The 27,319-nt window shown below is 31.5% G+C and overlaps 1 protein-coding gene across 3 annotated transcripts in view; it reads right to left on the bottom strand.

Annotated features, from left to right (window-relative positions):
* Positions 1–27,319, bottom strand: part of E(bx) (nucleosome-remodeling factor subunit NURF301 E(bx)) — a 47,582-nt gene that overhangs the window by 5,226 nt on the left and 15,037 nt on the right. Inside the window, exons 12-39 of one of the 3 annotated variants that reach the window (XM_074115978.1) lie at positions 23,008–23,152; positions 22,785–22,913; positions 22,449–22,630; positions 21,788–22,082; positions 20,887–21,140; positions 20,584–20,792; positions 18,658–18,820; positions 18,371–18,562; positions 17,515–17,670; positions 17,229–17,391; positions 16,207–16,342; positions 15,850–16,088; positions 15,450–15,605; positions 15,250–15,363; positions 14,286–14,357; positions 13,680–13,852; positions 12,113–12,250; positions 11,782–11,997; positions 11,433–11,672; positions 10,975–11,149; positions 10,739–10,893; positions 10,527–10,644; positions 10,163–10,436; positions 9,101–9,266; positions 6,281–6,633; positions 5,106–5,273; positions 4,089–4,284; positions 3,912–3,996 (exon numbers count right to left, since the gene is read on the bottom strand). In XM_074115978.1, the coding sequence (XP_073972079.1) occupies positions 3,912–3,996; positions 4,089–4,284; positions 5,106–5,273; positions 6,281–6,633; positions 9,101–9,266; positions 10,163–10,436; positions 10,527–10,644; positions 10,739–10,893; positions 10,975–11,149; positions 11,433–11,672; positions 11,782–11,997; positions 12,113–12,250; positions 13,680–13,852; positions 14,286–14,357; positions 15,250–15,363; positions 15,450–15,605; positions 15,850–16,088; positions 16,207–16,342; positions 17,229–17,391; positions 17,515–17,670; positions 18,371–18,562; positions 18,658–18,820; positions 20,584–20,792; positions 20,887–21,140; positions 21,788–22,082; positions 22,449–22,630; positions 22,785–22,913; positions 23,008–23,152 (5,062 nt within the window). The remainder of the gene's footprint in view (positions 1–3,911; positions 3,997–4,088; positions 4,285–5,105; positions 5,274–6,280; positions 6,634–9,100; positions 9,267–10,162; positions 10,437–10,526; positions 10,645–10,738; positions 10,894–10,974; positions 11,150–11,432; positions 11,673–11,781; positions 11,998–12,112; positions 12,251–13,679; positions 13,853–14,285; positions 14,358–15,249; positions 15,364–15,449; positions 15,606–15,849; positions 16,089–16,206; positions 16,343–17,228; positions 17,392–17,514; positions 17,671–18,370; positions 18,563–18,657; positions 18,821–20,583; positions 20,793–20,886; positions 21,141–21,787; positions 22,083–22,448; positions 22,631–22,784; positions 22,914–23,007; positions 23,153–27,319) is intronic. The other 2 variants (XM_074115979.1, XM_074115980.1) reach the window with 2 other exon arrangements.

Below are 27,319 nucleotides of genomic sequence, written 5' to 3'. Positions count from 1 at the left end.
AGAAACAAACAAGATATAAGCAAAACGCTTGGCCTGTCTGAGATCTTCCGCTTGTCTACTATCAAGATAAAAATAAATAAAAAACCTAAACACTCTGTGTGATTAGTTATTTATAATTAAATCTTTAATAAAAAATTTGGAATCAAAATTTCATTGATGTAAAGACAATTATTCTTCTTCAGCAAAATCGCAATCCTTAAAATATTTAATTCTTAATAATATTATGTAGACAATAAAAGCGTAGATAACTGTCAGAAATGGCATTTTATAGGATATTCCAAAAATCTTCCTTCTTGGAAATCCCCCCCCCAAAAAGAATAGTTTTAAACTCGATCGGTTTTTGGAGATTTTGCCAAAAATAAAACTAAAAAAATAAGCAAATGACCCATTCCACTATGCTTTTTAACTCTGAATTTTAGCAACTTTTTGTTAATTCTTTCAAAAAACGATTGTACCACACTCTAATATGGCAATTTAGAGGAAAACATAACACGCCTATTACTATCAGTACTTTATCTATAAAATTTGACCTATAATAATAATAATTTGAATTTTCAAGAGAGTTCAAGAAGAGAAATCCGAAACTTAAAAGTAATCCCAAGACTAGATGAAAAAATGGAAAAGTATTAGTGATTAATGAAAAATTGTTAGTAACATATGCATTAGAAAAAAAAAAAAAAGAAGATTTCCCTTATAAATAATTATGAACCTGAATTATGAATTATGAAGAATACCATTAAAATCATTTTTGAATGAAAGAGATGAATTAAAGGAAAAATATAAAGAAAGGAAATATGGAATAAAGAAATAAAAAAAAATGATTAAGTATGAATTTCAAACGTCTTTGTATTGTAAACAAAAAAAGAAGATACCTAATTTTAAATGAGAAAAATAAACATATTAAAACATTTTTTTTACAATATATTAAGCATTCGTCATTCGTCTCGTTACTGATAACAAAATCGTTAATCAATGCTTTAAAAAAAATCAGGATGTGGCATGACTTGTAAACTAAAACAATTCTACACCCAAGTTTTTTAATTAAATTGTTACATTTAAGTATTATTTTCTATTTTAATTGTTACTGAAAATACTTGAGAACACAAGTGAATGAGACTTTTAAGAGAATCCTTTCGTAAGTAAATCGTTAAATTGTCATAATAAGTCGAAGGGATGTGCTAAACCATTCATACTTTGTTTAATAAGCATGAGGAAAAAGCACTTTGTTAGTTATAAAAACTAAATATTGTGGCGCATAGATCGCGCAACAAAGTTCACTTACTAAAAGTAATGTTAACTTTATCAGACGGGTTTTAGGTACATTTCCGATCAGGTGCCATGGACGGAGACGGATAGGAAACTTACTAAGATGTCGATGAAGTAGCATCATCTACTGAGAAAGACAAAAATTCGGCACTTTAAATTCTCATGGTTGGTGACTAGACTATTGTAGAACCATCGAGTATTCTACTAGACAGTTCAAAAAGATTTTGTAGTCGGAGTTCATTAAGGAAGATTTAGTTCTAAATGTTTCAGGTTGCTTTAGGATATTAAATGAATATATAAAGAGGGCTGAACTGTTCTAGTTATTTCAGTCCTTACTACAAGACCATAGGAATAAGTGTACTGAAAGAACTTCTCGGTGCCAATCTGTGCAGTTTTATATCTGGCACCTTTTATCAAATAGAACTAGTTCTTAAATAGTTGCAGTCACTATTTAAAAAAACATTACAATGTTGTAATATTTTCCTTATCCATAACAAGGATTACAGATAGGTGACTTAGAACGTGTAAAAGAAGTCATGCACCATCCTTAACATAATTAGTAGAATTAGTTGTTAGTTAGCAGGAATCGACAAACAATTACATGCTCAGAAATCATGGTTAAAGGAATTTGAAATTATGATAACAACTCAAGTGAAATAATGACGAGCATTTAAGTGATCTCTTACATTTACGTGACAGAATAAATAACAATGAATTTGTGAAATTTAAAAAAATTAAAAATAAATTAATTGTAATAAAATAAAATATTCATAAGAGTTCAATTAATGGGCGCGTTTTAATTAAATAAAACTTTCAATAGATTTGATATTTAATTTTAATCGTAGTAAAGTGACTGTCCCAATTGAAATGAAAATCTGTCCACTCAAAATAATGCCATAAATCTTAAGAACCCAACCGTTGTTTTTTTTTAAATAAATAATTTTGTTCTAAAACCTTCAATTCTGAACTGAACAATAGTAAATTTAATAAAACACTTCACGTTAATTACAATAATTGCACGAAATAAAAACTAAAAATGTAGTAATTAATTTTTTAGATTACAAACTTGATAATTAAAAAAAAAAAAAATTGTTTATCTTGAAAAATAAAAAATATCCATTTTAAGGACCCAATTCTTTGAATCTCAAATAAAATTGTAGCATGCATGAATTTAATGACTTTTAATGTGAAGTAAATGGCAAAAATTTTGATTAAATTTAATTGTAATTTTAAACATTGTTCGGCTATTATAAGTTCTTTTTGTATAAACAATTATATCAAAAAGCACTTTAAACGGCTACCTCTACACCTTAGACTCTTGAATTAAACTACTCGTATTATTTTACAATTATTTATATTCAGCTGTTATTTCGGTTGAATATATATTATTAGTATACATACATAAAAACAGGTGAAAGTTTACTGATGCTACCTTTCATAGTTTTTTCTGCATTTTTTTTTTCAGCTACAATGATTTCAATGAGATGTTAATAATCCCTTAAAATGCCATTCAATACAGTTTATTAAGTTACGATAGCTGAATAATATCAATTAAATCAAAATCAAAACATGAGTTAAATGTTTGGAGAAAAATGTTTCAACTTAAAGTGAAATTTAACAATTGAACAGAATATCATCCAATTATTATCAAATTTTTGTTTAAATTAACAGCAATTATTTTCTTGAAACAGATGTATACTTCGTCATTTTAGTTTGGAAATTTACTCTGAAAAAATTGTTTTTTGTGAACTGTAGGATTCGGGAGTTCCGTTTGTTTGACTCCGAATAATTCACAGGAAGGAAGTGTAAGAAGTTAGTAACTCACTACCTTTTTTCAAGTTTAAGAATGTTAGTTAAGTTTAGAACTGTGATAATTCCAGTAAGCGTAAAGTGCAAAACAGAGTTGAATTTAATTTAGAACTGTTGGATAGTGGAAGATTAGTATATTAATTGAATGAAATTGCAATCCAAGTTAGGACTCTTTGACAGAAACATTTGAGACTGATCCCTTCTAGGACTTGGGGGGGAAAAAATCTATCGACAATCCTTTTTTTTACAGATTTTTCTCCTCATCTCTGCCCTTACCCATATTCTCGGCCAAAAAGTAGTATTTTTAAAAACTATTGGGAATGCTAGAATTAATACATCAATAAACGCAAGCGACAATCATGCGAAATTAAAGAATTTGGCCCCTATTACATAATTTTCAATTAGTCACAAAACTAAGTAGTTTAAAGGTTCTTTGTTTTTGTGGTACTTAAAATAGTATACAGTCTTTTCTTTAGTACAATATTAAACAAAAAATGGATTCTTGGGCTAATATTTACTGTGAGATTTGTTTTGTCCCAAAAAAGCTATAAACTTAAAGCAATTAAATAAAGCTTTGCGCTAAAATTAAGAGAAGTATCTAAACAAGAAATCAGCACAAACAACAGCATTACACAAGGAATATTTTAATTCTCCAATACCACAATAATCTAATAATACAATGATGGCAAAAATAATATCTTTTTAAGCATTTTAGGAATCTCCAAGTTTATAACTTTTATTGTATTCATGGTACTAATGAATAAGCAGAAAAAGACTGCAAAAAAAGTTAAAGAAAACTTCATAGAAGAAGCAATAATTTTTTTTTTACTGCTTACCCATTGGCTCTTTGATGACTTTATAGTAATCAGGTGCCTCGGTGGGATCAACAGGTTCCATAAATGGCCATGCACTTTTATGTGTCTACAAAATCAAAAAATAAATAAATTGTACTTTTAAAAAAGTGCTCTAAAACTTCTATTTATGCAAAAATTTATGTAGTAACTAAAATTTACCTGTATTTGTTTAATTAATTTTCGTAATTGTTCAAAATCTTTTGTGCCAAGATTTTTCATGTTTGCAAAATTAATTCCGGAATTTCGCTGGCAGTTAGGGCAAACGTACTCATCTATATTATCAGCTTCTGATTGAAGAATTCCAACACATCTCCCATGAAACCAGTCCTGACATCGATCGCAACAAATGTAAAATCTGAAAAAATTAAATAAACGTTTATTGTAGGAACACTTTTATGAACAAGAACATATTATTCATTTTTTATTGTGCATGAATTATTCAAAATATATTTCGTAAGTTGCTCTTGAATTTTGCCTGAACTACATTCTAAAACTGAGTTCGGCTTAAATCAATTTTAACTACAGTTAGTAACTGAAATTTAAATATATTTTAAAAATCTAGGTAAAAAATGCAGTAACTAAATCTCACAATATTCAAACGGACAGTTTATAACCCTCTACGCTTATCACGTTGAGGTCGGTCAGGACTCAGGTCTAAGGGCAGAGGCAAAACAGTGCGAGTTTTAAAGTCTAGGTAAGGGCTGTTCAAATTGAATTTAAGCCTTGGAGGTAGGATCGCTCAAAATTTGTGCTCTCTGGGTAATTTTTATGGATGGATTTTGGTTTCCCCAAAATGATTAGGTGAAATTGAATTAAATTTTGATCTAACAAACATTTGTAAACCTAAAGCTCAGATAAGCACTTAGCGAGGCTAGATTGGGATGTGTTGGTGCCCTACAGTGGAAGTAATATGGGGTTACAACAATGGCGCCGGATTTCAGCAGCTGTCTTGATAATTACATATGTATGTTGCTGAATACTGACACAGTTTGATTTACATATACGCATTTTAGCTGTAAAAATAATATAGAAATATAAATATATAATTTTTAGATGAAAAACAGATGACAGATTTTAATGATCAAGTAAAAAATTGTTCTTATTAAAATTAATCACTACAAGAGATAAATCTTTATTAGTTCATAATTAATAAATTAAAACAAAGGCGATACTTACTGTGATTCGTCATAGGGTTGTTTACATAGGCAATAAAGTTCTTGAGTTTCCCTGGCGTGTTTACATTCACTGCACACGAATTCGGATAGCGATTTACTCATTTCTTCGGTTATTCCGACACAATCCCCATGGAACCAATTATTGCAGAGGTCGCAACCAACGTAAAATCTAAAATATTACAGTCTTGTTATTTTAAATTTATTTATTTATTTTGTATTTGAGGCGCGTCATCATGAGGAAATAGGCGTAAGGAGTTTTTTCCAGTGTACTGTCGGTCTCTGGACAGTGTTCTCTCGTTAATGACAGCACTGTCCACCATCGGACAGTGAGCTGTAACAAGCTCCTAGGAAGAGAAAATAAAAGGTTCTGCAGCTAGATTCGAATTCGTGATTGTTGGAATCCAGTATTCGCTAACCCTCAGCTAATACCTCCCCTAAATTTTAAATGAATTTAATAAAAACTGCTTACTCAGCACTGGTATACGTATGTATTTGTTTAGAACCAACTTAAGAGTGGTTTTATAGAAAAAATGTAATAATGATTACGTGTGCACCTAATCTAGAGTATATATTTTTAAAAAATTGAATTACTATTTTATTTAACAATAGAAATAGTCACCACATAAGATGTGTACACTACTAAGAGAGAAGAGTGTGAACATTTTGTAAGCAGTAGTTTTTTAGTTTAAAATTTACTTTCGGTTTATATTATTATTATTTTTTAAAAAAAGAGCTACCAAGTGTTTTATTTATAAAGAAATGAAATCGCTTGGTGATAATTTTTTTTAGAGAAGATTGTAGTAGGTTGATACGGCTCAATACGGATAGAAGAGAAGACGAAATATACAAAAAATACCCTTGAGGCTGCTGTGCAGCAAACAGCCGATGTATAAACATCTGAATTAAGACTGGCAAACAGAGTCAGGAAAACTTAATTTCCTCGTAACAAAGTTATTTATGTAAAAGCTATGAGTATTAAATACTGTGCTGTTTTTTATGGCAAGTCAGTAGAAACTGACAGTTTTTCTTTTGTTTCCATCTTAAAAACTATGAAGAATCATTTCGTGAGAATAAGATCGTTCAAAAGCTCAATTAAGGACCTTTGCACTCAGATTCCCATTTTTGATTCCTATACTTTTAGATCTCGGAGTTGATTTACATTACATAAATACTTACTTAGTTTCATCATACGGTGTCCTACAAATACAAAGTAATTTCTCCTTCTTGGACCTATGGTTAGACGTAGGAGGATTGGTATTGTGATGAGACGTGACGACTGGCATGGTGACGGCAGTAGTGGTAGCCGTGGTTATAGGGGAAGTGGTCGTCGGCGAAGGCGGTGGTTGTGATGGCGCGGGAGGTGAGATATGCGCACCAGATCCAACCGCTCTTCGGTTCTTGTGTTTACCAGGCAAAACTGGAGTAGGCAAGGCACCCGACTTCCTTTTACTGCTTCCTGTTATGCGTATTTCCTCTTGTTTACATCGTTCCGCTTTTGTTCTAGCCGCTATTTCTTGAGCTACTTCTGCCTGTTATCATAAAAACAACAAACTATGCATTTACGGTTTAATTATTTTTTATTCTATTGAAAAAAGAACTAAAAAAGAAGAATTACAAAATGTAAATAAAGCTTCTTTGTAACCATTCAGGAAAACTTCCACAAACAGAAAATCTAAATAAACCATTTTTTCAACGAACCTTACAAACTAATGTAATGAAGAACAAAAAATTTTTGGTAAAATCTACCTACCCTCAGACGATTTTCTCTAATCTAATTCTTAAGGTTCAAAACATTTATTTTCTACAATCATGAACCATATTTAATTATAAAATTCTCTTTTTCACATTCTAATTTTCCTAGAAAAAGGTTAAAATAAAGATTATAATGTACGTACGAAGTTTAAAGTAAATCTTTCGGTGGCATTTTCAGGAAAAGCTAGAACGGGAAAACCAGTACCACGATAGGTGGATTTTAATAGTGCACAGTGACTCTTTCAATATTTATTGTGCTCCTCTTACTGGTTTCAGGCGAATCTCTAAAGCACCCCCTATATCCAAAGATATCTGAACCCTTCTTCCAACATATTGAGCTAAGTTACTTTCCCATGGTGTTTATACCCCAATGAAATATGAATTTTGGACATTCATATAAGATAAAATCTATAGTACAATACTTATAAAAAAGCCTGAACCAAACGACAACAAGCAATAATTTCGAGACCACTAAAAAACAATCTAAGTAACTCTTTATAAAAAGACATTTGAATATGAAGCAATCGAGATCCCTAATAATTCAATATTTTTTATTCTTCAGGAAAAACTCGCCGAAATTCCAAAAATATTCAAAAACATATGATAATTTTTAAGAATACTAAATCGAAACATAAATCCGGCATATGTTTTCATATCTTAAGAAGTTATGTCAATTAGAGGAATAGTTCAATTTAAAAAAAATTCTGACTTAGACATTAAACTAAAAAAATTAAAATTCCTTGCGTAATATAATAAGTTATGGAAGAATGACTTTTGAAATTTCCGTTAAACATTAGCTACTTACTAATGTTAATAACAATAAAAATTTAAAAACCTTACCAAAATTATTTCTTCCATTATCGGTCAATTTGAATATATTAAAACTTTATTATTATATTCAATAATAATAAAATGACACTTAATAAATCAATCACAGCTGATTTGGGGTTTGTTTAAAAAAACTGTTTTGTAGAACAATGAAATACAATTTTGCTTAAATAAAAAAAAAAACTAATTTAGTTAAATTTAAATTGTTTCTTTAATTAAAAATTGAATATTTCGTCATCTGTTGGTTTGCCATGTGTTTAGGCATACATTTTATAAATATGGATTTCTCGCATAGAAAGCAATAATAGTTACCCTATAATCTACACGCTATACACGGAACTTATATAGATTTGATGTTCAGTAATTTTTATTTGAAAAATTAAAAAATTGTCATGAAAACAAAAGTTCCAATGGTAATTTTTCAACTAGCTACTAATAACGACTAATTGCAGATCAGCTTAACACTCATCGCAGTAAGAGGTTTTTATTTGCCATTTTTCAATTTAAGTGTTAATAAGAGCACGGTTTCTTTCCGGATATGGTAGTTTTTAGGCTAGTGTTAGGGTGAGTCATATTAAGGTCACCTTCTATCTTTAGGTTTTTTACGAAGTGAAGTTATCTCTGTAGCCCTTTTTGAAAGAATTGATACTAAACGAGTAGCTTTATTCAAAATCGAAGAATAGCTGGCATGACGCAAAGTATTGGGTAAGTTTTAACAGTACAATTTGGCTGCAGTACCTTGAGGAACAGGATCCAAACCGAGTCAGAATATTAGAGTTCCGTTCTTCACTATTTCTTACATTGCTCTAGGAGCTGCTTCTCGCTGGACACCTAAGTCTGATCAAACATATAGAACAGAATAGAATAGTATTCTATTCCTGGTCTCTCGGGTTCACACGCACGTTTCAAAGCTATTCGACTTGGTCTCCTCGCCTCTCAACGGACGTCCGACTTACATACCGACTGTCTCTGCTTCAACTAGGGACAACTCCCCCACTTCCATGGGTTGTGTATTTGGGAGTAAGATCCCCCCACTCACTTGCCCGTTGCCGTCAGGGTTCAGCTAATTCCCCAAATCTTTACTATTTCACTAATACCATGTAATGGTGCGTTTCACTGAAATGTAACCATACAATTTGCTTTCGACAGCTTTGCATCAATGCTTAATAATAATAAAAAAAGTAACGTTCATTACTTTTTTTTTTAAATGCCATATATAGTATTAAAAATTTTGTACAGTAAAAGCCATTTAGTAATCTAAATTTTCTTTTTTAAAAGAATACTATGTATAAATTAAACATTTTACCATAAAAAATATTAATTTTTATTTTAAGTGGTTCAAATTCTACTTCTTTTTTTTTAATTTGTCCCTTATTTCATGGCTTTGACTATACTTTAATTCGGTTAGATTCAAACCTTTATAGTAACCTGCAGTTCTTTTTCAAGGAGATTCCTTTTCTTCAATATGTCTTTCTTCAATGCCTCCTTGTGTTTAAATAGTAATACTAAGAGTTTGCATTGAATTTGTTGTTTTTTCTTATCTTCTTGAGCCTTATTTTTAGTTTTTACATTAACAACTCCTCTGTAAATAAATTAATTCTGGTTAAGCTTAAATAATTTTAAACTTTAAAATAATTTTAGTTTACTTTATAATAAGTGCCTCTCGAACAAAAAGATTTACAAAATTTTGGTGCGAAACTCACTCAACTTTTTTTTAATGCAATTTATGTTTTTTTTTTCTTGAAAATTGAAAAAATCGATATAAACTATAATATTTATTCATTAAAAAAGCATTTCTGGGTTAACCGATTTTCTTCCAATCAGCCAAAGTTGGTGTGAAATAGCATAAGTGGTTTAAAGAAAACCATTTTGTAAATCATCCCAAAAAAAAACTGACAAAACGATTCAGTAAATGGCATTTTAGTAAGCACTTTGTCTAAAAGTTTATTTCCAGGCCCCCATAATGTCACAGATTCGAAATACATAATTTGATTTTTCTGTTTTTAAATATGCTAACACCACACACACACTCACATATACTAATTTTGATAAACACTTTTTTGACTGAGGGAATCTCAAAAAACGGAAATTTCCTGTAAAAAAATGAAATCGAAAAATCTGCTAAATCGAACCTATGACTCTTACTAACGATATGAGGAATTTAAAAGGGAAGAGGCAGTGCGAAGTTTTTTGACGATAACAGTAGGATACAATAGTTGAGTTTTGACAGATAGGGCATCTATTCAAGCTATAGTAGCCTACCATTTACACAAAGTAGGCAGAATGGTAATCCTGAGAGTAACGATTGTATTGAACTAGTTGGGAAAATGATTAATAATAATTTGTCATTGAGTAAGTTTTGACAACACTACGCTAGGGCACAAAATTCTTTAATGGAATACTGGAAACGTTAGAGCAGAGAATTATAATGCTTTAAATAAGAACACTAACAGAGGAAATAACAATATCAATAATTACTTTATGTCCTTAGTTTCAATTTTAGCAGTTTTCTTTTTTGGGGATTCTGGTTGCGGATCCTGAGGAAGAGGCCTCTTCCTCGCAACAGGTGTTGGTACAGGTGTGGTACTCGTGGCCGTGTTAACACTATGTTGACTTGAGCACACATTCCCTTGGGTAGTTGAATTACTTTCTTCTTTACTCATTTTCTGTTTCTCTTGGTACCTTTGCAGTTTTATTAATTTCTCTTCCACTTCAGGATTCAAATTCTCTTGTTTTAGCGCATTTTTAATAGCTGGTTACGAAATAAAAATAATTGTGAATCTAAAATACTTCAATACAAAAAAATTGACATAAAAAAGGAAAAATTTCATTTTTCACTAACTTTGTTGAATATAGTCTGGCGTTAGAACGAATTTAGAACCAGACGGAGATGTTTTAACATTTGCAGTAGGTACGCTTGCCTGCCCTGTAGCTGTCTGTCCATTTACAATGCTCTTAGGCTGAAAATAATTTTCATTGTATTTTCAATTAGCTAAGTTAAATCTTTAATCACAAGGAATTAGAAAAAAAGAAGTCCCAAAAATTAATAAATACCGTTGTTTGAATTTCTTGTTTAACTTTCATTGGTGTTTTAGAAGAATCAACAGTGTCTGTAGGTTTTGAAGAAGATGGAACAGAGGTTGCCGGTTGTACAGCGAGATATATCTTTGTAGGGCCGAGAACTCCTTGGTTACCAGCTTCGGCTTGGGCTAAATTATTATTAAGACTGAATTAGTGAAATTTAGGTGGTACCATAAATAAAGAAAAATGTATTTAACAATTTAGTGCACCTTTAAGTAGCTGTTGCTTGACTTGTTGTTGTATAATTGTTAACTGTTGTTGTGAAAAATTTGAACCAGTTAAACCTTGCAAAACAATCCTTGGACCTTGCTGTGTTTGTATAACCTGCGCAGTTATACACTTTATAACTGTACCCGGTGGTTGTCCAGCTAGTAACGCAGATTCCTATAAAGGTTTATAATTTGGTACAGTTAAATTCAACTTAAAAAAATCTTCACCTTTCACAAATTTTCTTTAAAAGATTTTGGTTCTAATAAGAGAAAGCAGTAGTATTAATACATAATTATTTTTTACTAATTCCGTTATTACATCATGTCAAGAGCCTATTTCAAACATTATAGACACGAATACCAGAAGCTAACAAAGGAGGAACACGGCGCGCTTTGCAATTTACCAAAAATAATTGAAATAATCTTCATCATTATTCTCACAGAATGCACTAAATTACCTGTTCATCGGACATGATTTTCTTAAGCGGAGGAGGATTGGTAGCAGTGACCACATGTTCAGTTGATTTGGACTCGCCCGCCACCGACGCTGCTGGCTGCTGGGAGGCCACAGCGGCGGTGGCGGTGCTTACTGTCGATGATTGAGCAGCGGTCTCCGCTGGATTTGTTCCTTTATTTGTTTCTGAGTTGATAACCGCATCATCTGCTGTTTTAGCTGTAGCCGGCACACCCCCACTGACCTAAAAACAAAAGGACATGTATTAGAATGAATGTGTATATATATTCAATTAAAAGCCTTGTAAAGTCTTAACAAAAATTCGAGTTTTTTTTACTTATTTTTCTCCTTACCTGTACAGTTTTAGTAGGGATAGATTGCTGTGGCGTTTGCAATTTAGCAACCAAAGCTTGAGCAGGCTGTGGGGACTTAATAAGAAGATTACCAGGCGAACCAGCTGTTCTTATTAAAACTTGTTGCCCATTCAATGTTGCCAAAGTTGCTTTACCAGAAGCTAATTGTTGGGCCAGACTTGCACTATTCAATACTATCTGATTCGCATTGACAACCTAAATGAAATAATATTGAATACATTAAAATTAATTAATACGTTATTAAAAAAGAACACTAGAATATAAAAGAATGTAGCACAATGTGAACTGTCGATTAAAAAAGTAAATGTACCTGTGGTGTGTTGGCACCGGTGGCGTTAACAACAATCTGCCCTGGAGTCAACACTTGACCTCCGGAAACAACCATTGTATTGCTGTTATTGACTTTCTGTCCCACAGGTGTGTTTACTTGTTTTAATACCACAGCTTGCTACGAATTTTAATATTTTTATATTTAATAACTGTCATACTTACTACAACTTATTTATTTAACGTCCTTTTTTGCACTCAACTTTTCATTTCTTATAAATCATAATAAAATTCCCGGAATTATTTTGAATTCGATTCTACCTTTCATAATGAAAAATTAACTTTAGTAAGGTAAAAGAAAGTAAGTTTAAAAAAGATAGAAAAATGAAATGCTGCAGCATAAAGTGAAACCAAGGTCTTTAAAAAACTTTTGCTCACACAAAAACAAAATCATCAAAATTATAAGCACAGTATCACATTTCTTATTACCAGAAGATGGAGTCATATTTGTTAATAAAGTGAATAAAATTAGTTCAGGCAGAACATCTCGCGATAATGTAAGTATCTTGTACAGAAAGTACACAAACCGGCGACCGAAACTAAGGTGTCAAAGGAAGGACAATCTTATACGAGAGAAATGACATAGTACATTTTGTAGCATACAGACGAAATCTTTAAAATAACCAATGTTTGTTTGTAAGCTTATGTCTCTTCAATAAATTATTTCGTAATTTTTTTTTGTATTTTTTTTAATGTGTACGAATAATTTACTATTCACTAAAAGACCGTCTGCGTCCTATAAAAAACCTAGGCTCTCTCTGAAAAGAGGGTGTTGATCAGAGCGGTTGTACTTGGATTAGTTAGGCTCACTGAAAAAAAAATTCTGTCAAGATTACAAGATGCATTTAACATCAGGACAGAACGAAAAGTTTAAAAACTGTTAGTAGAATTGGAAGGGTAGATTGCATAAGACCTGCAGTCTAAGATGACTAGGTCATGTTTAAAAAAAATGGAATGAAGAAAAACTATGGGAATCCCAGTAGAAAAAGACCCCGAGGTGGTCAAGAATTTTGACGAAAGACAATTTTAAAACAGGGAATATGTTAAAAAAAAATTATGTAGCTTTTGTTTTAAGTGCAGAAAAAACAATCAACATCAAAATCTGACATCTATCGCAAAAGCAGAAGTGGAACCTGTTAATAAACAGGTTTCAACCTTAGAAAATTAGTAATAAAAATAAAAGAAATTGAGCAATATTAGTTTTAAATTTAATTTTAGATGGTTAGTTAACATTATAAATAGAAGATAGTAAATTTTAGACCTAAACCTTATTATGCAGACTAGGTAAGCCTTAATGTTAAAATAACTGGTAGTAGAAAGATAATAAAAGAATTCAATACATAAGTTCCTTTTTACATCTAAGATTTTTACCAAAAGAAGAATTAAAAAAAAAATTCTTAATAGTTTCTATTTAAAGAAAAGAATATGTGCTGATGCTCAAGAACTTGCTAAGTATTTACAACTCAAAAAGAGAATACATAAGAAAATCGAAGTTTTTTTAAGAATAAAAATATTAAGAATAGACTAGGTACTGTAATTACAATAAGTACCTGCTTTCCAGTATTTCCTTTACTAGGTGTTTTAACAACGGTAACTTGTTGTGGTGACGGCCTACTACTGGTAACTGGAGTTCCTGAGGTTGTAGTAGTGGCTGAAGTTACTGTAGGATTACTAGTATGAAGTACATGTAATTTACCATCAGGTAGTTGAACCAATTGTTGACCTGAAGAGAGAAGAAAATATTTCACAATAATTTTTATGAATTAAGGGTTCTAAAATGAAGTTTTTTTTTAAAAAAAATGAGAGAAACCAGATCTGTGTTTCATCAGTTCACATTTAGTTCTTTTAGGTCCCTGTTTAGGAACGACTGTAAAGATCTATGCCTCCCTACCGCAAGTGTCAATGTGTTTGAAATGAAGATGAGCTAGAGCTTGCCAGTGCCTTCGCTAAACTCAAGCAATTAACCCATAACTACCTCTACAGGCACGTTTAAATTGTGCAAATGTATGATGCCCAATCAATTAGAAATTAACCTAAAATAATTATATTCCTACGACATCAACATATTTTTCGTGAAATTTTGTAACATACCCAATACTTTGTAAAATACTTCTTTTTCAAATATATGCTACTGATTACAATAAAATTGTACTAACCAGGCATCAATCCTTTAACTTGTAGTTTCCCATCAGGTCCTTTGGAAATTTGAACTCTTTGTTGAGTTGTTACTAAAAAAAAAAATTGTTTAAATTAAGTTTTTTTCTAGAAAATAATAAAAAATTATTTGTTTTTAAATTAAAAAACACGTATTACAATATTTCCTATTCGAAATAAATATTATGTATTGGTAACAATATGTAATGACAGTTCAATTATAAGATTAGCTTATGGTGGGATGGAGGTGTTTTTCGTAAACAAACCAATGACACAATATAATGAAAGTCCCATGATTTGCTGTTTATGGTCGATTTATTGTACAGCTCACCTCGAAACCGAAAGAATTCTTTTTTACTTTTTGCGCACTATCTTTAATACTAAACTGTTCACTAACTCACTTCCTCTATTAACGCAATAGTACAAAAATGTTAAGGCCAAATAATTCAACTATTTCCACTTCTAAACAGATACTCCTCATTTGCCAATAAAATATTGTTGTATAAGGTCCTGGATAGACCTGTATTGAATTATGTACCTCCACATGTTGGAGTATCACATGCGAGACTAACTTTTAAGAAATTGCAAAGGGTGTAAAACACCGACAAAAGATCCTAAAAACTTAGTCTCCTCACAACCTAAAATATAGATGGCTGGGTGTTTCATCCTCCGTCTCTCAAACTCACAGAAAGGGTTTTGCAGGGATCCAACCAGGTGCCTTAAGAGAGGCCCCACAACATCTCAACAACTCTGAACGAGTGCTAAATCAACAATTTGGATTGTCTGTAGCCCACAAAGGATGAAACCTGCTGGCTGTCCAAGCTTGCGAACCAAACACGCAAGAATCAAGCAGCAGGCAAAGCTGCTTCGAAAGTGAGGGAGAGGCTCTCGATTTGGACAGACTGTCCATACCCTCGATACCCGAAAAACCTTATTCTCATATTAAATGCAAGTTTATAGACATACCTGGTGATGATATTTTGACAAGGGATTGTTGACCCGCCTGGGGAGTGTTTGGATTACTACCTTTTGGTAGAATACTTGTCGGACCAGAAACTACTCTAGTGGTTCCATCCACATCTAACAGGAAGAAAATTAAATTAGTTCTTCATTGTATCTCACTTTCTTTATCAGTAGGGACAAAAAAAGAAGAAAAGAAAACGTACTCTTTGTCATAATAATCCTTCTTGTACCAAAGTTTTTAGTAGATGGAGTGCCAGGCGTTGTGGTAGTTAATAATGACGTAAGTGGGCTCTTAGCTGCAGTAGTCGGTGTCGGAGGTATTGCCACTTTTGTTACGACTTTGTATGTATCCAATCCACCTAGAAAATATATATTTTTTTTAAATATATAAAATTATTTCAATTTTTTTTCCTGTAATATAAATCAATATTACGCAATTTGCAATTATACTTATGGCAATATTATTTGCCCATCATTCTAAAAAACATTACACAGAATGTAATTGTTGATTACATTCTATCGTATTGGAATGTTTAGCCCTTAACTATTGTAACGCTCAAATATCAGAAACAATGATATAAATAAAAAGTAAAATATAATTACCACTGGCGTTAGGAACAATTTTGATAACATGTTGCGGTGAGGGCTGAACTTTATTATCTGACGCTGCATTAGATGCAGCAGCTCCTCTTCGCTGTTGGTGTGCAGCTCTTTGAATTTTAAGCTGTGCTTCTAACTTTTCTTTCACTTCTTCAACGTTTACTTTTTCTTTATCCTTGGGTAAAGCTCCTGTGGAACTTCTTGTCCTGGCCATAGAATGCTGGACGGAAGCTCTTTCTAATCTAGAATAAATTAATTAAAGTTATTTCTTAGAACTTATAATATTGTAAATTGACTAGGTTTTTTTAAATTTAATAATTCAATTGTAGTAATTATCGAACTGATGCTTATTACACTAACCTTTCTCCATACAATTTTATTTCCCATAGGTCCAATTTTGATTCATCAACCCATTCTTCAGACACTTGCGGTTCAGTATTCTGTGGTGCTTCTTCTCTTTTTCTTTTCCGCAATCCTGTTCTTATTGACTGGACTTCTATAGTTGGGAATAAAAAGAAAAATGTCAAACGCTATTGAATTTATTAAACCGCTAATATTCTAATAAAGACTTTAATTGTCGTAATAGATCAATACAAGTTATTATTTTTGAGTCTCTATGAAATCAATTTAAATAAATTTAATTTAATAATTATAAAAGGATACATTTCTACCCAGGAATGTTTACTGTAGAGATTACTACTAAAAGAAGATTAAGAACTAAATGCCTGGTCTCGAACCCAGAATACCTGGCCGACGAGTCCACAGCGCAATCGGTGCTCTTAATACCTCCCCAACGTATAATTTTGTAAATATTAAATGAATAAATAATTACAAGTATAATTTCCAAATAAATTTAACATCATTAATGTCTTGACATAAGAATATCATTCTTCTCCGAGCTGCAGCCTACCAGTTCTGAATTCTAAGAGTTTTTACGTCAATGCTCACTCACTCTTTCTAAATTTCGTGTCTTCCTAGCTTCTCTCTTTCGGATAGAATGCTATGAATAGCCTCTGTCCGTAAACCATGTCCCGCCCACCAATATATTCCTTGCCAACGAATATATTTGATAACAAATAGTTCTCTATGAACAATTTTTGATCACGTCTAATCCTTCGTTCATTATTTCTCTGAACGTATTCAAATAGCATGAAGGGCATTTATTTATTTATTTTTAAATGGGCAACATTAGATTTCTCAAGAACTGTCTATTTCGAAATTTATTCAAAAATAATTACTTTGGTTAAAATTGCTGATTGAATAATACTGCTGTTATCAATCAAGCATATATCATTGCGAACGATTTGTAAACAATTCCAGGAAGTAATTATGAACACTTGTATTTGCTAAATTACAACTGCTTAAATAGAACAAAAATTTACCTCTAATTGTTTTGGGAACTTCTAATGGAATGACAACTTTCCTTAATAAATATTCAGTTCTTTCAAGAAATGTTCCAAGTTGACGATGTTTCAAAATTTCTGTGGTCATTATCTCTGTATCTGTGGTCACTTGATGTTTACCATCAGTTTGAGGGGGTTTAACCTTTGAGGCATAAAGACAAAAAAAAAAAAAATAATAATAATAATAAAAAATACGAAAATGAGACGAGACTACTCATTTTGCAACAAAGAAATAACATAATATGGTTACAGTAAAAATTCTTACCGCCATATCATCCCATCGCAAACATGCCCATATAATTTTCAACTGTAATCCTGCTGAAGCTATGGTTTTCAAAGATACTGTACGATATAGCCAACAAGTTTTAAATGTTGGTCTTGAACATGGATAAGGCCAGTTAGCAGTGTTTGTCTGTGAAAACTTAAAACAGGTTATTCAATTTAATTAATAAGAAATTAACAACGTACTTTTGATTAATAATTACGACATATTGAATACTTAACATGATTACCAGCAGATTTAATTCTAGAAATTTCAATTAACAACAAAGAAAATAAAATATCTGTTAACTTATTTTTTTACTTTATAAGAAGCTAAACGCAGGATTCGAACTAGGGATCTTCTTAAACTTCTTTTTTGTGTTCTTGCCCCGTTTTTGGACTGATACAACCATTAAATATTTATGAGCCAACAAGATTAGTTAACGTTTCCATCGCGAAATAGTTCGGTTCTTCGTTTACACGTATGTTAAAGAAAACACATTAAAATGAGAAAAGTGTTGTTTTTTGTTTATTATATCACTAACCGGTTTATATACCGCCTGAGTAATTGAAGGCGTACTTACGGTAACAATTATGTATAACTCTGTGCTAAATGCATACATTTTATTAAACAAAATTTTCCATTCATAAATAGTTTGGTTGTGACGCTGCAAGTGTTCTTGTCTCTCAGACAAAAATCACGACGATGGGACACACTAACTTCTTCAAGCCGGGGATAAGAATAGTTTTTAATAAAGTCCGGAAAAAGCCACATTGTTACGTGATAAAAGTACACCTGTATTAGCTTTATAAAAAATAAAAAAATCAATAAAGAAGAAGATTTTAGAATTAATATTTACCTTGGCCAGATGATTAAAACCATTTACAGGTATTTTCCCACCATTTCTAGCAATTTTTGATATTTCGTGCTGTGGTAAAATAAAGATACTTCTCTTTTTGCTTTTAGTGTGAAATGTAGAACATTTTGGATATTTTACTTGAGTCCGTTTCTTACGTTTTTCAGGATTAACAACAACTTTCTTCAAGTATACCTTAAAAAACAATAGAGGTCTTTTTTTTTTAAGAAATTCAAGTTATTATAATTTAGATAGAGTTTCAAAATCATTCCAGGAATTATAATTATTACCTTTCCTTTAGTACAACTAGAAGAGTAAATTCTCTTAATACCATCCTTGACGTTGGACGAACTAGATGTCGTAACAGTGGTAGATGTACTAATTCCTGGTTCACTTTTTACTGTCACTGCCACTTCATCGGATTCTTCTTTTTTCACTTCTCCAGCAGATGTTCTGAAAATCATTTCAATGAAATGTCCCTTTCGAAGAAGTTGGAAGATGTTAATAACATAATTGTTACATTAGTTAATTAAATAAATGTTACCAACTGGTTGTTTATTATGAAAATGCATTTGGATTTTAATAAAGCAGAAAAAAAAAAAATTAAGTTTAACTAAGTTTATCAATTTTCCATTAATTTAAATAATAAAAATGATTTTATCACAATAAACTGAAGTAATATGTTTTTTAAAGGTCACAGATAGACTTACACCATTTTTAAATTATTTTCCTGGGTGAGCCAAATTGTAATTGTGTCAATGGCACATATATTACGTTTTTTTTTTTTGTTTCCATGAACTTTAATATTGCTGGTAAAACAATTTGGATTTAAATATTTTCGTTTTGAATTTTGTGAGATGATTTTTTGAATATTGGCAAACTATTAATGTATTCTCCGACAGTAGTTCAGTAGTATCCAAACTTGTAATCGTGTATCCCTAAGACCAAAAAAAAACAATGGAGCTAACCTTCAATTGATTGATCAGAAACTATTTTGTTAACGATTGTAAGAGGAAACAAATTCTTTTTTTAAAACAGCGTACTCACTTATTTTTCTCACTATAATTTAATATGAACAGCAGACTTGCACTAGTTCAATAATACCCTTTACTTAAATTCTTGTTTGTTTCTCATACTGCGATGCAAAAAACCGGTTTTAAGTTAAATTTATTCCGATTTTAGTTGCTTACTAAATTTGTTTACTCCGATTATCAATAGCAAGTTTATAGGATTTTTATCAAATCTAGTTTAATACGTATTTAATTGAAGAAAAAAAAAGAAATATCTGTTATTCTCTATTTATTTATTTTTTTTTTTTGATGGAGGGAGGCGACTACTTTGGTCACATCCTAATAACAAACGCCCTTCTAGATTTAGCAAGTCTCCTTCGAAGCTCTAACCGTAAGTGCCTTCCACACAACGTACAACTAATCCTTAAAGAAATCCCATTCTTGGGCTAATGCCTTATCATCATTTCAGTTTCCTAAGCACAGACTCCTGGAGAATAGTGCCTTCCACATGCCCTCTCTCTTGTACTTTCCTCTTTCTTATATGATCACTTACCAAGAAATTCCTTTACGACCAGCATAATTATCTCATTTCAGACAATGCAGATGTTTAGCGTCAGTACAGAATCTCACTTTTAATCAGAGATTAGAACAGCCTCTTCTTTTTTTTTGTCTCCGTGATAATTTTTTGTTCTTCAAAGGATAGGGTTTAATAAGAGTTTTTATTACAGTTTAAGGATAGAGCTTCCGGCATTATCCCGATTAAATTATTTTAAGGAAACACCTCCAAGCATCGGATCGTAACCCCCCGGGGGTAGGCTTAAATTATTTTGTTTCTCTGCTCTAAGCAGAGTCTGTGCTTAGATTTCATTTCAATTGAAATTGAATTTTTCTGCTCTTGTTCACCAGGAAGACCTTCTATTTGATCACCACATTCTTTTGAGATATCACAATCTCTACAAACTTTTATTTCTTGGTTTCCAAAGTTTAAGCCACAAAAAAATGGACTTAAACACCATTTTCATAATAATAAAAAATATATACATATATACGTTACGACAAATAAACATATCGCATTTAAATAAATGTAAATAAAAGTTTTAAATAAATAAAATGAAATGAATTCCGCGCTAAATTTAAAAGTAAACTATTTGTTTCCTAAATATTACTCAAAAGTGGACATACAAAATGAACTGTCTCATTACGTACTTAGTGGCAGTAGAAGTGGTTGTAGTCACAATCTGTGTAGACTGGGCACTTTTCACTTTATTGCCAGCCATCGTGACCGTATGCTGGGTTGTTGTGGAAGTAGTTACCGTCACAGTAATTGTAGGCTTTTCTTCTTTTACTTCCGGCTCCTCAGTGGTGCCTATTTCAACTTCATGGCACACCTCTATCTGTTCATCTTCTTCAACTACCTATATTAATAACAATTATTAATATAAAAATCCATATTAATATGATCTATGAAAACTATGAAGTATGAATACAAAAAAAAAAAATCAACTCTACCTTATGTTTGACATCAGGATCTGGTGGTTCCTGTTTTATTTTAACATTTTCAGTTTTTACTTCAGTTTTTATTTGAGTGTCAACAGGCTCTGCTTTAATAGATGGCTCTGTTTTTATAGGTTTTGAATCCAATTGTGTTTTTCGATCTTCACATCTACCTTCTAATACAGCTCGAAGAGTTTCACTGCCGGTGCTAGGTTTAGACTCCCCATGGGTTGTACTTTGATTCTTTTTGTCTATGTTGTTGTCGTTATCTATTAGTAAGAAATAAATACTTAAGAAAATAATATTTTTTTATTAAATAATAATAATTTGTATTACAATATTTACTAATAACATTTAGAGTCACACCCGGAATTGAAATTTCATTTCAAATGTTTACGGTCGGAATAATAAACATTTATACTTTTTAAGACATATTAACTTCTAGATAAGGGGAATCATTCTTTTCAATAGACAATTTTAAAATAACTTGATGACTCTCAAGTTATGCCATTCTTTTTTAATCTTCTTTCAGTCCAAACTGGATGGATATCTACACTCATCGCAGTTTGTTTTGGACGATTATGGCAGAAGTAAAAATGAAACAGTAAGCCGTAATAATCTTAACATTTTCTTCATAATACTGTGGGACCACTTGTACGATGAGAGGGAGTTATATTATAAAACTCCAAAATATTTCCAAGACAAAATAATAATAAAAGCTAATTGCAAGTGTGGTTAGATGTCAAAAAATTGTATTTTACAATTCAATGTGTGAAACACTTGAACTGAATTCTGTCAATTGATTAACATTCAAAAAATATCATTTAACATTAACAATTTACCAAAGACATCTCCAAAATACAAGGTAAAATTAAGAATTCCATAAACCTAAGAAAAAAAAAAAAATGGAAATTACCATGGAGACTAGAGAGTCCAGACAAATTGTTACTTCGTGCAGTATTAGCTTTTCTCAACAATGTTAACAGTTCTTTTCTCAAGGCGGATCTTTGTGAACAGACAGGCGAATAACATCCAGAATTTCCTTGGCTGTCGCAGTCCATACTATAGCATCTGTACAACTTGCATTGTTTATTTAAAGCTGCATATTGATTTTTGATAATAGCCACACGTTTACCAATCGCTGTGAGCACTGAACGTAGATCTTTGTCCAGATAAGCCCCACCACCAACTCCGCCTTTACTTGCTGAATTCTAAAATAATAGATTAATGTTAATTTCATAATTTGTATTACAAAATATAAATTAAAAGAGAGCTTGGCAGAACTTGTAATAAATAGAGAGAGAAACAAAAAAGCTGCTACAGATCGATTGCTAAAGAAAACAAAGTGTTAACAAATTATTAGAGTAATTGATGAATAAAAATAAAATTATGAATTACATACAAAAAAAAAAAAAAATCTTGATTTTGAACTTAGATACTATATAAGAACTTATCATTAGAACTTTTACAACACGATAAAACAAATTATTGAATTGAGTATTTGAATATTTCGTATTGGTTACACAATTGCCTTCTCTTGAATGTAATGAAATTAATATTGGAGTAGGTTTACTTACAGTCTGAGCGATCTGACGTTCTTCCAACATTTTAAGTTGCGTTCGACGATTTAGAAAATCATCTAATTTTGACTTTTTTGCAACCTTTGGATAATGAAGCCGTCCAGGGGTAGTTAGGGCTTTGGTTATATTGATTTCTTCAAATCTTGTAATTGGTGGGTATACTTTCAAATTATTTAAATCTGAAAAAAAGTCGTACATATGTGTTCACTTACATTTATATAAATCGGTTAAGAATGCCATAAAAATGCGTGCTACATCGAATAAAATTAACGCTTTACATATATCACTTTGTTGAAATCGTATTCAATCGTAAATTATTTTTATTACACTTACTGATGTTAGTAACTTCCGATGAGGTTGGATTATTATGTTCTATTTCTTCACTGTTGCCTTTATCGTTTTTTTCCATTAAATATTTATAAGTAGCTGGTTCCACTGCTAAAATTTTTAAACCTTGTTCATCTGAAAAATAAATATAAATATAATTTATCTGTAGATTCATACTTATAATTATGATTATTGCTGTTTAATAATTTAAAAGAAAAATGACACATACCTCTCACTTGTATCATAAACTTTTGTGGTCCTGCTCTTAGACCAACAGTTCTGCAGTCAACGGCCCGATAATTTCTAATACTAGACAGCCACTGCCAACCCCACTGGCCATGAACTCTATATTCTTCGCCTTTTTGCTTCCACACCTAAAAGTTTGTTTTAATAGAATTAGTTTTTTGATTTTAATTCTTTAAAATAACTAAGTAAATTGATTACATTAACAATATTGCTAAAATAATAATTAAGTATATGAAAGGGGAAAAAAAGAAAGTTGTGTTATCTTAAAATAGATTCGTAAAGTGAGGCCTACTTAAAATTTAAAATTATTACAATCCCATAAAATAAGAAAATAATAAATATTAAGAAAAAGGAAATGTATTTAAAAATTATACTTTTCAAGTTACAGTCGGATGTACAGTTCAATAATAATTAAACAAACTATAAACAGGCGTCAGGAGAACGCTTTTTTTGGGGACTCGAGGGATAATCCTTCCCTGAGTAGTTATTTACTTATTTCCAAGAAACGTTATCAGTGCCGAGAATATAAATAAAAGTGTTAGATTTATAATCAATCAGGATGTGTCAGGAACTGCTAGAAGGAATAGAACTCATTCTAGTACGAAAAGAAATAGATTGAAGACTGGACAGATTAACTGTAGACGGTGTTCATTTTATGATAGAATATGAAGGGTTTATGTCATAGAAATTATTAATTTACCAATCTATCTAACTAGGCAGATTTGAATTAATTTATTTATCAAGTATTTAATGACAATCTACCCAAGGACTACTTTTTAACCAAACTTTCGGTCAGTGCCTTCCACCCCAATTCCAGATTCGCACTCTTACTTTTCTGGTCGATTCTAAGAAAGATACGACTGTAGGAAACTTAAGGCAGTGCCTTTAGAACTACTTGTTTCGAAAGTTTTTGTCTTATAAAATTGCAGATTTAGAAGTAAGATCTCAGATAATTTATTTCAGATCACTACACTGTACTATTACTTTTTGAAACATCTGTACTGCGAGATAAATTTAGTTATTTTTCAAATTATTTTCTCGATTATAAGCTGTTCTGGGAACCCCTAACAAAGATTGGATGTCTGGTCGCAATTGAGGCGATATGGTATTTGGCGACTTTAATAATATTGACGGCAGAGCTATTGTTTCGTTAATAATGAATAATTTAGACATTCTAGATGCAACTATTTATATGAACCCTGGATGTAGATTATCTGAAAGTAAGATACATCAAATAGTTTCAATTTTGCAGGTTCTGTTATCAAATAATGAAATCATAGTAATGTAAATGGAACGATTGTCGCTAGAAACCTCTGCCGACCGGATTGTTGCTGGAAACAGCTTTTACACTGCCAAAATTCTTTCTTTGAGGGCCAGGATGTGTTTAATGTCTTGTCTAGCGTTTTTTAAATTGTTTTAATCGGTGAGTTTTATGAGTACAAAACAAAAATTTACTGATTTCTGTTTATAGATTTTCCATTGGTCTCTGAACCGCAAACTGGCATGAATTTTCTAACAAATTTCATCAAGATTGCATCCACTAATTATGATTCGGGTTAGGCACCTCATTACATTACATTTCATCAAAAAAGGCGTTGGTATAATTATGCTTGTTTACTACTATTCGATTATGCTAGCGAAGGTAATTTAATTTACTTAACCTGATACGGAGAACCAATACTTTCATACTTTACAATTGAATTGTAAATGATACCTATAGTAGGATTACAATATTCTTTGTAAGGATAAGAAAGCAAGAGTTTTATCACCACATGGAATTCGAAATTTCTAGTTTTTACTACACAAAGCATGTATTGCACTTAAAATTTTAGGCGGGAAGGATATATTTGGGATATCAGATAAGTGAACGCCTGGATAGCTAATTTTTGTGATTTGTTAAACCCGTTCTTTACAGTTACGTTAATTTGTAAGCAGTACCTAGTATCATGTATCCATTACTGGATTCATCTTTTACCATGGAAGTACTTCTCAGTTACTATTCTAAAAATAGATTGACCCTGTGACGGTCGTATATCATTTACAAAACATGCCATTTTTTCACATTCCTAAAAAAGCTAATTCCACAGTTTAGTTAAACATTAATACTGGTTTATCTCCTAGCATATTTTATTATACACTTATTTTTTCCTTCTTAATACGAGCGATACTGGAGATGTTACTAATTATAGAGGCATTTCTTGCCTGGATATACTTCTCAATTTTTTCGTGACTTTCTGAACCGCCTATAATTTTTTTAAGATAACAATGTTCTGGGTTAAAATCAGGCCGTCTTCAGGAGGGGCAACTAGACTAGACAATTTATTAATATTAATCAACCCAGAGCAATCGACCTTTTTGAGAAGTAACAAAATCTGCACTAGATTGGAGATCATGCCTTTGTAATTTTAAAATTAACATATGTGTTGGATCCAAATTTATGATGGTAGTCAAGTAACTGTACTTAGGTGTTATATCAGTAATTCAATATTCAAAAATAAAATAGTTCTTTCCGTGACATGCCGGTGTCAGACAAGTTTGTGACCTTAAACCAATTCTCTTTTGCTTCATTTACTCTATTTGGAAAGTGAAGCTTGTATGCTCACCAAACTTAACATTCTCCTGTTCGCAGTGGACGTGCCGCCGGCATTTTACTTTAAACCCATTTAAACTTTTTTGAGGGAAACAATTACCGCCGAAACACTAATCTTAATATGAATGAAGCTGCAGTATAAATTTATAGGAATTGTGAGCACGTGGGTTACGATTTTGCTATACTCTTCTCATTTGCAATTAGTTGTTAAAAATCTGTTGCATGGAATCTCTCGCAGCGAAACCAACAAGTCTGTCAACTGTTGTGCCGTATTTTGCTACGATCAGTTCAAGAATTCTAGCCATGTAAAAAAGTAAAGTAATCGCCTATTTTTTCAGGCAGGGCTTAACGTCCAACTACCAATTAGGTGTCGTGGACGGAGGCGACTAGCAAACATACTTTACTGTAAATTTCTTTTATTAACCATTAAATAAAATCCAAAGCCCAAGACCGGGAATCGAACCCAGTACCACAATACATATTAGCTTCGCAGGTCTCGCCTCTAACCGCTCGGCTACCGTGGCGCCCTAATTCTAGCCATGTATTAGATCAGGGACGTCGTTTGTAATAAAAATGATAATTCACTTTTGATAATGTGAGAAAAATCTTGTTAAAAACTGAGTTTCCTCCCAAATCCACTGAAACCTAAGAAGTCTATTGAAGCTTCCCAAAAGTATCAACGTTGGTGCATCGAATGTAAATGACTAAGAAATTTAAATGTAGGGATATTAAGAGAGTGTGATGCAGCTAAAATCTACCTGCAGTTCGCTATAGTCTAATAAATATGAGGTGCAACTGCCGCTCCTAGTGCATTGTCGTAGTGCTTTGATAGACCAGTTTAAAGCGCGATTTCACAAAAAGAACCAAGCTCTCTGAAACTCTCATACGGAAAAAGAGGCATCTGGCCTTACAAAAGAACGATCCCAGTCTCTTTGACTTTCTTATTATACAGATATGTGGAAGTAAATTATACTTCTGTATAATTCTGTTGTTTTGTATCTGAATTTGGAATTCTCAGGGTAAGGCAGTAGTCTTGGAATAGAATCCTGAAGAATTCTAATTTTTAATTAAGATATTTCGGTATAGTATAATGATATTCTTTCCCAAATTAATCTTCTACTACATCAGAAAATCAATATTTCATTAAAAGTTACCAATTCCAATCAAAATTGAACATAGGTTTGAGAAAACGTTAAAAAAAATTTCAAGGCATTCGCCTACTTCTTTTTTTATTAATCCTATTTTTAAGTACAGATAACTTTTGTACCAGTGATTCCCCCTTATCAAGATATCCAATTCATCACTTATTTTTTCTAAATTTAGCTATAAAATTTACAGTGTTTATTGAATTTACATATTAGCTAGCGTTCGGTTAGCGCAGAAAATTTTAGCTCAATGTAGCAACTTTTAATTTAAAAACTAAAATAATACGCGGAATGAACTTAATTAAAAAAAAAAAATTAAATAAATGAAAGAAAAACAATGTATTTAGAATGGTCTTTGTTAACTCTTACATTAACCAGATATTTAATTACATATTTTCTCTCCTTATCTCTCTTTCGATTTTCTTATAGCCTCCTTTAATATTTTTCTTCTTTTTATATCGATCAGATCTGTCTTTTTTTCCTCGCTCTGATGATGAATTCGGGAAGTTATCTTTATAACGTAATAAAGAGATAAAAGTATTTACGTTTCCACAGATGCG

The sequence above is a fragment of the Rhodnius prolixus genome, unplaced genomic scaffold, assembly GCF_049639745.1.
Source record: "Rhodnius prolixus isolate KJV_2025 unplaced genomic scaffold, Rpr scaffold_13, whole genome shotgun sequence".
In the NCBI taxonomy this organism is placed as follows: domain Eukaryota; kingdom Metazoa; phylum Arthropoda; class Insecta; order Hemiptera; family Reduviidae; genus Rhodnius; species Rhodnius prolixus.
Note: the sequence above shows the minus strand (reverse complement) of the source record. Positions and strands in the feature narration are given on the sequence as shown.